Genomic DNA, 14204 nt, shown 5'->3' with positions numbered 1-14204 from the left:
AGTTTGGTCCTTCTCTAGAACCAGTTTCACTTGACAGGACATGTTTATGAAACACCAATACCTTTGTGTACCCAGTGATAAAGTATTAGAAATAGTTCTTGACCTTAGTTTTATCTTTCACCACAAGTCAAATGGATAAGTAACTAAACAGAGAGAGAGAGAGAGGAGAGAGAGAGAGAGAGAGAGAGAGAGAGAGACAGAGAGAGACAGAGAGAGACAGAGAGAGACAGAGAGACAGAGAGAGACAGAGAGAGACAGAGAGAGACCGAGAGAGAGACAGAGAGACAGACACAGAGAGAGACAGAGAGAGAGACAGAGAGACAGACACAGAGAGAGACAGAGAGAGAGAGAGACAGAGAGAGACAGAGAGAGAGACAGAGAGAGACAGAGAGAGAGAGACAGAGAGAGAGACAGAGACAGAGAGAGACAGAGAGAGACAGAGAGAGAGAGACAGAGGCAGAGAGAGAGACAGAGAGAGACAGAGAGAGAGAGACAGAGAGAGAGACAGAGACAGAGAGAGACAGAGAGAGACAGAGAGAGGAGAATGTGGCCAAAGCGGAGGAACAGAAACAGGAGTCACACAAACCACACAGAGACGTGTTTAAAAGTAAAGAGCCTGTATATTTACTGAGTTTGACTGCAAAATACCATTTAATTCATCGCCCGTGCGGGAAAATACATGTTTACTTCCGTCGGCTAAGAAGTACAGACGTTTGCTCCCTTCCTTTAGTGAGAAACATGTTGTCTTCAAGTGGCGACAAAGGCCTGCTTCTGCCGCGCCCAAACCTTCCCCGTCTGGATTAGGAGGCCTTAACGACACACACTCTCTGAGTGCACTACCCAAGGCCATGCAGTTGTATAAAGTCAATTTAAAAGAACAGAATCCAACATAGAGCATTATAGCCAGATCATCCAAGGATCCTAACTTAGATACAGAAGGACATTATTGAGATGTAAAGTCCTAATTCTTTCACAAAGCATTCACATTCTATAGTTAAAAAGTGGGTTTTGCATGGAGTAGATCTATTGTTCATTTAATAGAATTTACACAACATTCTCAGAATCCCACTCGAAACCAACATGCTATGAAAATGTGTGGGGTACCTTTGAGGTACATGTAAATGACAGATTTGAGCAGTACAGGCAAATAATTCTAATATCGAAGACAAAGAAAAGAAAAGGAAAACAGTAGCTCTGATGAGTTAGGTGAACGGGATAGCATCAGGCTGTTGGTTAGTCTATAACCCATTGTGGGGCTCCGCCCTCTTGTAGTCTACTGACATCAGTCAGTATCGTATTGTATTGCAACCTGGCAAAATGGAACAAATGTGACTTTCAAAGTCAGAAGTTATGCTTCTAGGTGGGTTTCCTATGTGTTTTCCGTAATAATATCTGACGGGAGGAGAGGCAGCAGTTCAGCCATTTCTCTGTCTATTACACTGACTCTGCAGCCTTAGATTAGATCTTCCAGACCCCAATTGAGGCCTATTCCCGGATTAACACACACCTTCAATGGAGATTCTCCATTTAGCGAGCATTTTTAGTCCAGGGGAAGGCTTGATCTGGGTGTCCAAGCAACCCTTCCTAAAGAATGTGTTATCAGGCTAACATAACATCGTTGGCGGGTTGAGAAGGTTTAACTAAAAATTTCCCTGAATGTTCGAGATGGATAGAAAATATGTCCACCTGCACACAGCTACACAATAACCCCCACTGTGAAGAAAAACAAGGTTTGATCTAGATTTGAACAATGTTGTCATTATTTTTTAAATAGAACTATAGGCATCCGTAATGTCACAGACGTTTTAAAAAATATTTGTACAATTATTTTATAGAATTAGGTAAGGAATATACTTTTTAAAAAAAACAGGAGACTATAAAGAGGAAACCACTGGTATGTGCAGCTAACCATCTTATAATATGGCTTTAGGAGTTCTGTCTGTCTAAACTCACACCCCTTCCTCCCCATGGCTGTGCCTCGCCGGCTGCTAAAACAGGCAAGGCTATCTCACACACACGCACACGCACACACACACACACTGGCTCAATCTCAATTGACTAAACAAAGCATTTCTTATACAATGCAAACTGTATTGTATATCTGGATGAGTAACACCGTACTGTATACGACCCAGATTATATTGGTCAGCATATGGCTGAATTGAACTACGATTCCCACGCTTCTCCACGTCAAGTGAGATATTCTAGTTGTCCAGGGTTCCAGCCGTAGAATTTGAATATTAGAATGACTTCTTATTCTTTTTGTTCCAGCTCTGTGCAACCTGTTGCACAATGGCTTCCTCCCTGTCTCTCTTCCTCTCTCCCCCTATCACTCTCCTCTCGCTGTCTCTTTCTCCCTCTGTCGCTCTCTTCTTTTCTGTCTTTCTCTTTCACTTCCATCTGTCCCCCCCCCCCCCTCCATCTCTCTCTTTCTTCCTGCCTTTGTCACTCTGTCCCGTTCTCTCTCTTTCTCTGCCTACCCTCCCTCGTTATATACATGAATACGTTGAACCTGCAACATGCACGAGTGGTAGTGAACACTCGCACTATCTGTCTGCTAGTCAGCCAGCTGCAGACCGGGCCTAGGTAGTACATGGCACACACACACACACACACACACACCAGTGTGCACACACTCACACACGTAGACACTCATCCACACACACACAAATCCACCGTGACGTGTCCACTCCTCAGTGCCTGTCCTTGTGTCTCCTAGTATATTACTGAACTCACCAGTAGCTTGGCCATACAGAGTACCAGACATCTTCAACCTTTTCTTAGTTAGTTTACATAGTGTACATATTCATTGACTTATTCCCTCCCTCACAAACACACAACGCAAGAAATTGCAACCCCCCACCCTCCCACACAGACTCCCCCCACTCCATATCAACCCTCACTCCTTGCATGTCACTGCCGTCTCAAGTAACTCCCTATGTCCCATGCGGTGCCACTACTTTTGGCCAAAGGTAGCGCGCTACATGGGCAATAGAGCGCCATCTGAGACACAGTTTATGTCTCTATTATAACCCCCCCACACACACACACACACTCCTGTATATAATGTCCCTGTTATAGTGTAACACTCTCACTCTGCACAAGAAGAATATAGGCCAAATCTGAAATCACACCCTATTCTCTATAAAGTGCACTACTTTTTGGCAAGAGCACTATGTAGGGAATAGGGTGCCGTTTTGGACACAGGATTAATAATAGTCAGGGTAACACTAAAGGTAACTCTACACAAGCCCCCCCCCCCCCCCCCCCCCCCCCCCCCCCTCAGTGAATCATCAGGGGCGGGCCTTATCATGTAGCCCAGCCTTCTGATAGGCGCATGCGTTTGACGGACGGGCTGTGGCGTTCCTCCTGATTGGACATCGGGCGCAGCAGGAAGTTGTCGTTTCCGCGGTGATCCTCGCGGTCGCTGCCGTCGTATGAGCTCCCACAGCTGGATAGGCTGTCGCCAGGAGATCGCCCTGACTCGGCTTGGCCTTGATTTGTTAGGTAGCCCTGGGGCACAGCCCCCATCCCTCCGCTGACAAATCCGATGCCTCGATCTCTGGGTGGGGAGGCGGGCTCTGACTTGATGTGAAGGTTCTGATGGACGTTCTGGAGGTTGAGGTTGGAGTTCTGACAAAGGTTTCTGGTGGAGGAGAGGAGCGATAGTGGTTAGAAAGAGGGAGAGGAACTACCCAAGCACAAGCACACTCAGAGGAAAAGACACACAGAGACACACAGACACAAACACACACACTCACCCCATGTGTCCTAGTGCTGAGTGCTGCATGTTCTGTAGCTGTTGTTGCTGCCAGCCTGTTACTGATCCCAGGTGAACTGATCCAGAGCCGTTCCCTCCGAAGCCTGACAGAGAGCTCAGGTCACCCAGAGAGTACTCTACACAGGGGGAGTGGGGAGAAAGGTTGCAAACCTTGTGGGCAAATCGAAAATGCCTTCCTATTCCTAATGCCTTCCTATTCCCAATGCCTTCCTATTCCCAATGCCTTCCTATTCCTAATGCCTTCCTATTCCTAATGCCTTCCTATTCCCAATGCCTTCCTATTCCTAATGCCTTCCTATTCCCAATGCCTTCCTATTCCTAATGCCTTCCTATTCCCAATGCCTTCCTATTCCTAATGCCTTCCTATTCCCAATGCCTTCCTATTCCCAATGCCTTCCTATTCCCAATGCCTTCCTATTCCCAATGCCTTCCTATTCCCAATGCCTTCCTATTCCTAATGCCTTCCTATTCCCAATGCCTTCCTATTCCTAATGCCTTCCTATTCCCAATGCCTTCCTATTCCCAATGCCTTCCTATTCCCAATGCCTTCCTATTCCCAATGCCTTCCTATTCCCAATGCCTTCCTATTCCTAATGCCTTCCTATTCCTAATGCCTTCCTATTCCTAATGCCTTCCTATTCCCAATGCCTTCCTATTCCTAATGCCTTCCTATTCCTAATGCCTTCCTATTCCTAATGCCTTCCTATTCCTAATGCCTTCATATTCCTAATGCCTTCCTATTCCCAATGCCTTCCTATTCCTAATGCCTTCCTATTCCTAATGCCTTCCTATTCCCAATGCCTTCCTATTCCCAATGCCTTCCTATTCCCAATGCCTTCCTATTCCCAATGCCTTCCTATTCCTAATGCCTTCCTATTCCTAATGCCTTCCTATTCCCAATGCCTTCCTATTCCCAATGCCTTCCTATTCCTAATGCCTTCCTATTCCCAATGCCTTCCTATTCCCAATGCCTTCCTATTCCCAATGCCTTCCTATTCCTAATGCCTTCCTATTCCCAATGCCTTCCTATTCCTTAATGCCTTCCTATTCCTAATGCCTTCCTATTCCCAATGCCTTCCTATTCCTAATGCCTTCCTATTCCTAATGCCTTCCTATTCCTAATGCCTTCCTATTCCCAATGCCTTCCTATTCCCAATGCCTTCCTATTCCTAATGCCTTCCTATTCCCAATGCCTTCCTATTCCCAATGCCTTCCTATTCCCAATGCCTTCCTATTCCTAATGCCTTCCTATTCCCAATGCCTTCCTATTCCTAATGCCTTCCTATTCCTAATGCCTTCCTATTCCTAATGCCTTCCTATTCCTAATGCCTTCCTATTCCCAATGCCTTCCTATTCCTAATGTCTTCCTATTCCCAATGCCTTCCTATTCCTAATGCCTTCCTATTCCTAATGCCTTCCTATTCCTAATGCGGTGCAGTGATTTTGAGAGGAGGAAGAGGAGGAGGGGAGGAGGAAGAGAGAATAAGAGGATTGCATACCTGTGCCATAGGAGGTGGAGAGGGCAGAGGGGTACCCTCCCATACCCTGCCCGGGCAGAGTAGGTGTTGCTATGGAGACCACAGGAGTAGCCAAAGACTGGGCAGACTGGGAGTGATTTATTCTCTGGTTCTGGAAGAAAACAACAAACAATAACATACTTATGTGGATCTCCATTTCCTTCTAGACATACAAACAGATATTCAGTGTAACTTTCTACATGTTGTCCATTAGTGTGATGTCACACCACTCACCAGCATCATGTCAAAATCCTCGCACTGGCAGCGTTGAAAAGCAATACAACTCATATTAGTGTTTGAGTGTACGGTGTGGGCTAGAGTGTGAGGAGCTGTTCAAGAGGGGTCAGGTAAGTGTTTTTACATCTGTCTGGGGGAGGGGGGGGGGAGGCGAAAGAGAGAGAGAGATGGAGAAAGAGGAGATCACTCACAACTGAGGGCATGTTGTTTTTGTTGCCAGGGGGCAGCAGCGTGCGGAGGTCTGGCTTGCGGTTACCACTCAGGGTCATGGAGGTCATCAGGGGCGGAGTCTTGGCCTGCATGCCTTTGGCCACACATCCCGGAGACAGCAGCCCCGGAGAGTGACGGTGGTTACCATAGCTACCATTACCTAGGAGACGGGCAGAGGAGAATAGTGTCCTTTTTTCTTGTTTTACCCAAGATGCATAAACCATCACACTGAAAAATGTGGGTGCATCGCGATAGTTAACTCACCAGTGTTAGAGACGGCGTTAGACAGCTCCGAGACCATCATCCCTCCTGCGTTTCCAGCGCTGGGGGGTCGGTGTGTGTGTTGGGGTCCAGGCGACATGCTGTTCCTCTGCAGCCCGGGGTGTGTGTGCGAGAGGGGCGGCAGATTGTGGTTTCCTAAGGAACCCCCCACCCCAGGTTGAGAGTAGAGTAGTCCGCTGTTATTTTGGCCCTGGATGGAGCCAACCATGTCGTAGTTAGAGGGGGGGAGAGCCTGCTGGACAGAGACAAAGAGACAACAGGGTTAGCAAGGAAAATTGAGAAGTGGTAGGAGTGGACACACACACACAATTCTAGTTAGCACTTACACAGAGTCTCTGTCTGCTGATCATGAGGTCGATATCGTCGTTGATCTTGCGGTATTTATCCTCTGACTCGGGGCTCTGACCAGCAGAGTCGTCTGCCTCGATGTCGGGACTGTCAAAGCCATTTAGACCCTTCTTTCGTAGAGTCTGAGAGAGAGAGAGAGAGAGAGAGAGAGAGAGAGAGAGAGAGAGTGAGAGTACAAGAGAGAGAGTACGAGAGAGAGAGAGAGAGAGAGAGAGAGAGAGAGAGAGAGTGAGAGTACAAGAGAGAGAGTACGAGAGAGAGAGAGAGAGAGAGAGAGAGAGAGAGAGAGAACAAATGTTAATGATACTCTGCAAATGGCTTGAGAGTCTATTAATGCCACTGTTACAAAAAAAGAGAGTCAGTGATTAAACCACAACAGCTACTATAGAGCTCTGAAGTGTTGCAGCCCCCTTGACTGCCACCAAGAGGCGCTATAACACATGCTAGACAAATAGTCTCATTGAACTACAGTGTGAGTGGAGAAGAGAGGGAGAGTAGACAAAGTGAGAGGAAAAAAGTACAGGAAACAGAGGGAGAGGGGCTGAAAGAGGAGGGGTGGTAGACAGTGATTTGGAGAGATGAGAGGAGAAAATGGGGGGGGGGGGGTAATGAAAAGAGCAAGCCTCTCTTATCACTGCTGATAATGTTCATGGAGCTGGGATGCTTTTGCCCAGTGTGTGTGTGTGTGTGTGTGTATGCAGTTTGTCTCAACTTTGTCATATCTCAGCACGTTACGGCCTAACACTGGCCTATCACTAGACCAAAAAAGCTATCACACACACAACACACCTTTTGTGGCAGGCCCAACACCATATTGCCCAGTCATGCCCACCTGTCACTGGCCAACACGAGGAGGGGGAGTGACTGAGCCCGGCTTCAGCCAATCACAGCTCTGTGCCCGAGGGATGGCCGTAGATGGCTATTTTTTGCCTCTATGGCAGCCAGAGCACCCCTCGACCCCAGTCCCCACCCCCCACACTCCCCGTCCCTCTCACCCCCACTGTCCCTTCTCTCTGTCTCTCTCATGCCCATTCCCTGCCCCCACCCCTCACTTCCCTTCTGCTACTCCCTCCCCCATACCTCTCTCGCCTCGCCTCCCCACCCCACAATCACACACTATGCCCATGACTGACGAAATAACACATCAGCCAGACAAAATTGATATGACAGTACACACGTGAAAAGAGACGAAAGTGAAGAACTCGTACTCTGTATTTCAGAACGCATGACTCTCCATACTAGGGCTCAACACAGCCCTGGCACACACAAGCCCGTAATGTGTAACCTTGAGAGCAGCGTGTGTGCGTGGTGAGAGAGGTGCGTATTTGTGTTCCGTGTGCGTGCCTGCGCGTGTACGTGCGTGTGAGAGGTGAATGTGGTAGGTGGTTGAGTGCACAGCTGACTATAGGTGCTCAGGGGGGGGAGACAGCTGAGAGAGAAGAGAAGGAGGGAGAGAAAAGAGAAGGAGAGAGGAGAGAGAGAGAGAGAGAGAGAGAGAGAGGAGAGAAGTAAAACAGAGCGAACAGAGAGTGAGAGAGAGATCACTGAACACCCTACCTCCATTTCAACCCACCCTAAACTCATTCCCTGTCAAACGAAAAGGAGAAATCAGTATTTTCACTGGTATGCACAACCTACCTGGCATTGCTAACAAAAAAACCAACCTCAAGTCAAAACCATTACAGCACCTCAATCTCTCTCTCTCTCTCTCTCTGTTTTTTTCCGTCTACTCCCTGTTGTTCTTTCTCCCCTATGGGTGGTCTGGTCTCCCAACCACTTCCATATCAATTATGGCATGTGCCATAATTACAAGGGCACAGAGTGCAAGGCAGCTCTTCGTGTGCCAGGGAACATGACGTGCAACTCTCACAACATCTCACCTCTCCTAACCCAACAGGAGGACATTTCAACCGCACTCGCACACACATGCAGTCACACTCAACACACTCACGCAAAGATTTTAACCCACTTAAAAGGTCCAATGCAACTGTTTAAAAAAAAAATCTTAATATAAAATAATTTCTGGGTAACAATGAAGTAACTTCCTCTGATATAAAAATGGTCAAAAAGCAAAGACCAATTTATAGGGAAAGAATTTTGCTATGACTGCCTGGGAGTGGTCTGGGGAGGGGGAAACTGAAGACGAACTGTTCGTGGCAGAGAGGTCAGGACCTCTCCTTCTTAGTGTTCTATCAACATCACAATATGGCGCAGAGCGGTTCGATTTGCCTGCTGCGCGCCGTTTTTCAATGGATTGTTCAATAAATGTGTTTGTTTGTAATATCATCACCTCTCAAAGGCCATAGTCAGAACTACACATTTCCCATCATTCACATGAAAGAAACGTTGCTCGATCATCAGAGTTATACAGCAAGGAACTGATCGTGTCATTTCAGACGCGCTAGGGCGTCCTGATGACATTTCTCACTATTGGCTAGCTGATGACAGATCACGTCAATAATAACTAGTTAACAAGCTAACTTTCAGGGGATAAACTAGATGGCTATATGTAAATATTGTTTGACTTGCCTGCCATCTATTTTTACATTTATTTTACCAGGTAAGTTGACTTAGAACACATACTTATTTACAGCAACGACCTGGGGAATAGTTACAGGGGAGAGGAGCTGGGATGAATGAGTCCATTATAAACTGGGGATTATTAGGTGACCGTGATGGTATGAGGGCCAGATTGGGAATTTAGCCAGGACACCGGGGTTAACACCCCTACTCCTACGATAAGTGCCAAGGGATCTTTAGTGACCACAGAGAGTCAGGACACCCGTTTAACGTCCCATCCGAAAGACGGCACCCTACACAGGGCAATGTCCCCAATCACTGCCCTGGGGCATTGGGATATTATTTTTTTTAGACCTGAGGAAAGAGTGCCTCCTACTGGCCCTCCAACACCACTTCCAGCAGCATCTGGTCTCCCATCTAGGGAGCGACCAGGACCAACCCTGCTGAGCTTCAGGAGCAAGCCAGCAGTGGGATGCAGGGTGGTATGCTGCTGACTATAGCGGTGATGACAGGAGTCTGACCGGCAACTTTACCAGGGCGAGGACTTGCCGATGTCAAGCGCTTTCCAAAAGCCTCATCTGTGACGAAGCAAGCTAAATGACACGTGTTGTTTGCTTAGCTAGCTAGCTAGTTATATGTCAAAGTGATAGGCTACCCTCACGTGTCTGAAATGACATGATCAATCGATGTGCACTGATCATGTAAAGAATGCAGTGAATGGTTGTATAACTCCGATGGTAGAGTTAAAGGTGGAATAATCGGAAATGCGCAGTTCTGAATATGATGTTTAATTAAGAGGTGATGATGTTAAAACCAAATACTTATAGCTTTTATTTAACTTTCATTTTGAAAACAGCACTTATTTGTCAATGGTTTTATCCGAGCTGGTGGTCTCCTTGCCCCTCAGCAGCCAAATCAAACACTCGGCACCGTATTGTGGAGTTTCATTGATAACGACCTGCCTGTCACCGGGCAGGCCACAACTCCATCCCACCAAAACAGCCTGACATTGTCTTTTCAAAACAGCTCTTACAATAAAAGAGCATCATGGTCATTTTCACAGGATTATTCCAACTTTACAGTGTGGAGATAAATATAAGACGCGGGGAAATCAAGTTTTTGACTGCACTGGTTTTCACCTTCATTGTAAAGCCCTAGTTATTTTGTTGCTTTGACAAAGTTATTCATGAGATGATCATTTATTTCATAGTGATTCATTTGCGTCTGTCCCCTCAGTTTAAGGTCAACCCTTTTACGTGAACTGAACTCTCGTATTAATAAGGTGAAAAGATTCATTTTTTTTGTATTTATTTTTTAAATCTAAAGAAACATTGAACATCTAATAAATAGTCAAATCATAGTGTAAAAAGCAGGTGAGCTGGTTTGACTCTTTTTTTGTCATTTGCTGTTGTTTTGTGTTGGAAAACACTTCAACCCTCTTACTCATAGATAGACAGGCAAAAAAACATTGGCAATTTAATTTTTTTCAAATTTATTGTGAAGCTTCCATTCAATTGCACACAACAAACATGATTTAAGGTGAAATGGTCAACCCTGTTACAGTCAACCCTGTTACAGTCAACCCTGTTACAGTCAACCCTGTTACTTTATTTGGAACATAATAGGTACTTACTGTAGTTATTCAAATTTTTTATATAAACTCTTGAGATAGGAAAACTTGTATTTTTATGAAGTTGGACATGTGCTATTTATGACAGAATGTTAAAATGAGATGAAATCTAACGTTTTTTTGACCAAGTTACACGACCCCTCTATTTCTCCTCATGTCTGCCAGCCCGCCAAGACACACACACACACATACAACACACACACACATACACACATAAACTCATACGCACATCCCAGAGAGGCTATTCTTAGCAGCAGCCGTCTATTTTTAGCCTGCTGCTGGTTTCCAGGCATTTAACAGGAAGGAATTGACTACACAAAGAGAGCTGGAGTAACCACTGGGACTGTGTGTGTGTTTTGTGTGTTCTTTTTGACGAGCCTCACTGAGAGCTTCAGCTGTTTTCAATCTGCGACACACACACACACACACACACCACAGAATGGAGCGAAATAGGGTTAGTAGAAAAGGGGGTGAGGAATGCAGAAGTTCTCCGTTATTTATAGCCATGATCCTGATCCACGAGCAACAAATCCAGCAAGCTCCAACACACACACACACACACACACACACACACACACACACACACACACACACACACACACACACACACACACAGGAACGCGCACACACACCTCCCCCTCATTATTGGGGAAAGAAACCCAGACAAAGGAGACTCTATTCTGCTCCATTCCTGTCAGGCAGATAGTTCTACGGCTCACAAGGTTTCACAGCTAGGTCATGAGTTTTTTTTACCAATACAAAGCACAGGAGCTGTGTGAGATGCTGAGAAATACACCCGTATGTTGTTATAGTATATTGAAAGTCACTACCAATTTATGGACAGGACACACTCCAGTAAAAAGACTGAGTCGGGGTCATCTCTGTTTCGCTTTGGTAGTCGGTCTCTAGATTGTTGCACTCTGTGTCTGTGGTGTGAGCCGTGTGGACAGCAGCATATTTGCAGGTGAAAACATTTAAGAGCACCAACAACAGACACACACACACACAAACAGAGCACACAACTCAAAGCACAGGAATGCACTGGCATGCATGTGCGTGAAGTCACAGTGGCTCTATCAACTCTGTGGTAAGAGAGCTGGACGGGAAACCAGTTAGAATGACTGGCCCTGCCAAGACTGAACTAACCAAACACACTGGCGCGCAGGAGACGGAGGGACAGGGACAGAAAAGGTCAAGGAAGGGGGGGGGGGGGATCGAGAGAGGCTGATAGGTAGACGGAACACAAACAATCTGGAAGGGAATAAATTGGCATAGAGGGTAAGGGAGAAAGGAGGAGAAGGGGCGAGGGAGCGATAGAGAGGCTTGAAAGTGAGAGAGGAGAGAGAGAAGGAAAGGGAACTGAGACAGAAAGAGGAGGGAAATATCCATCCTCATTTATTTGTCCCCCAGGAGATAGACTACAGACTAGAGGTGACCATGTCAGCCAGGAAGAGAGGGAGGGGGAGGAAAGAGAGGAGGGATGGGGAGAAGAGATGAAGGGAGAGGAGAGTTGAAGCTTGGTGAGAGGGATTAGAAGGAGCATATTGAGATTACAGTAATTGAGTGTGATGGGATTATGGTGGATTACAGTAGATTAACAGTAAATGATATGCTGCTCCTGTCGGGGCTGGCAGACTAACCATGAGGTGGCCTCGTGGAGGACAGGTGAAGAGGGAGACCTGACCCACCTTCACACCACGTTACAACATCAGCTATCAGGCAAAACACCACGTTATACAACACTGACACGTCAACACATAACCTCCAGATCGGGCTCAAATGTGAAACTCTGTGGAGTATTTTAGCTGTGCTTGGTTGATTTAGTTTGCCCGGGGGTACAATGGAACACATGGGATAGTCCCAAAACTGAGCTGCATATCTCCACCCCCCCCACCCAGCGTTCTGCAGTGCTAGAAGTCCCCATTCCCACACATTTAACATCCCCACCCCCTTCTGCACTCTACCAAAACTCTACCAAGCTCGGTTTTCCCACTACTCCCAATGGGAGGCTCATGGCCTGTGTGGGAACGCACATCTTTCACTGATCTCTCTGTTCTCTCTCTCTCCTTCTCCCCGTCTTTATAGGATCCTATATAAGACCACACCGACTCTCCTCCAAGCCGGATTCCTGCCAACGTTCCAGAGCCGGAATCCAACACACCTATCCTGTGAACTCTGATCCCTAAAACCTCCCTAACCTCTGTCACATGGACCATGGTCCGCTGGGTGGCCCTGAAGAGGGTTGAATGGGGATGTTGGACGTGTGTGTGTTTGTGAGGGGACACCTTGTTCCTTAACATCGTTAAGTAACTCCAGGCTGGCCGACTCAGACCTGCACACATTAGCCTCCCTGAGCCGTGGGCCACGAGCCCAACACACACACACACGCACACACGCACACACACACACACACACACACACACACACACACACACACACACACACACACACACACACACACACACACACACACACACACACACACACACACACACACACACACACACACACACACACACACACACACACGGGCCTGAGTACCGAATGTCACAAAATACCATCAGACTAGCTGAATTCCACTGTTAATTCAACAAACTGAACATGTACTTATAATCAGATATCTAATCTGCTATTAGACCTGGGAAACCATGTTCGTGAATCAGTCTGCAAATAAACTGTGTGGGCCCCACCTCCACGATGTCAGAGTTGGTCCTGCTCTCGTGAGGCTCGTTGTACTCGGTGTACTTGAGCAGCACCTTGTCCATGTCGGTGCTGGCATACTGGAACAGCTTGTTGGTGCTGTTGAAGATGATGAGGGCGATCTCACAGTCACACAGCACGCTCAGCTCGTACGCCTTCTTCATCAGGCCAAACTTCCTCTTGGTGAACGTCACCTGGAGATGGAGAACGAGCGGGAGAAGGGAAAGATGGATATAAAGGTAGGGAGGGGGGGGGGGGGGAGGGGGGAGAGATAGAAAGGGAGAGAGTGGTAGAGATAGATAGAAAGGTAGAGGGAGAGAGGTAGAGATAGATAGAAAGGCAGAGAGATAGAAATGTAGAGGGAGAGAGGGAGAGGGAGAGATAGATAGAAAGGTAGTGGGAGAGAGGGAGAGATAGATAGAAAGGCAGAGAGATAGAAAGGTAGAGGGAGAGAGGGAGAGATAGATAGAAAGGGAGAGATAGATAGAAAGGTTGAGGGAGTTAGGGAGATATAGATAGAAAGGGAGAGATAGATAGAAAGGTAGAGGGAGAGAGGGAGAGATTGATAGAAAGGGAGAGATTGATAGAAAGGGAGAGATTGATAGAAAGGGAGAGAGAAAGGGAAAGGGAGAGAGGGGGAGATAGAAATGGAAAGGGAGAGAGGGAGAGATTGATATAAAGAGAGAGGGAGAGAGGGAGAGATTGATAGAAAGGGAGAGAGAAAGGGAAAGGGAGAGAGGGGGAGATAGAAATGGAAAGGGAGAGAGGGAGAGATATAAATGGAAAGGGAGAGAGGGGGAGATAGAAATGGAAAGGGAGAGAGGGAGAGATAGATAGAAATGGAAAGGGAGAGCGGGAGAGATTGATATAAAGAGAGAGGGAGAGAGGGAGAGATTGATAGAAAGGGAGAGAGGGAGAGATTGATAAAAAGGGAGAGAGGGAGAGATTGATAGAAAGGGAGAGGGAGAGATTGATAGAA

General features: G+C 46.8%; 1 protein-coding gene across 4 annotated transcripts in view; it reads right to left on the bottom strand.

Moving 5' to 3' along the window:
* Window positions 1-600: 600 nt before the first annotated feature.
* The window catches only part of mef2ca (myocyte enhancer factor 2ca), a 29947-nt gene continuing 16343 nt past the window's right edge, over window positions 601-14204 (bottom strand). For 2 of the 4 annotated variants that reach the window (XM_036967242.1, XM_036967243.1), the window contains 7 exons: window positions 13216-13419; window positions 6354-6497; window positions 6010-6262; window positions 5727-5905; window positions 5281-5410; window positions 3762-3897; window positions 601-3646 (listed from right to left, as the gene is read on the bottom strand). In XM_036967242.1, the coding sequence (XP_036823137.1) occupies window positions 3310-3646; window positions 3762-3897; window positions 5281-5410; window positions 5727-5905; window positions 6010-6262; window positions 6354-6497; window positions 13216-13419 (1383 nt within the window). In that variant the 3' untranslated portion in view covers window positions 601-3309. Of the gene's footprint in view, window positions 3647-3757; window positions 3898-5280; window positions 5411-5726; window positions 5906-6009; window positions 6263-6353; window positions 6498-13215; window positions 13420-14204 lie in introns of those variants that run through there. The other 2 variants (XM_036967244.1, XM_036967245.1) reach the window with 2 other exon arrangements.

This window comes from Oncorhynchus mykiss, chromosome Y (assembly GCF_013265735.2).
Source record: "Oncorhynchus mykiss isolate Arlee chromosome Y, USDA_OmykA_1.1, whole genome shotgun sequence".
Classification (NCBI taxonomy): domain Eukaryota; kingdom Metazoa; phylum Chordata; class Actinopteri; order Salmoniformes; family Salmonidae; genus Oncorhynchus; species Oncorhynchus mykiss.
This window is presented reverse-complemented; position numbering and strand designations above follow the sequence as displayed.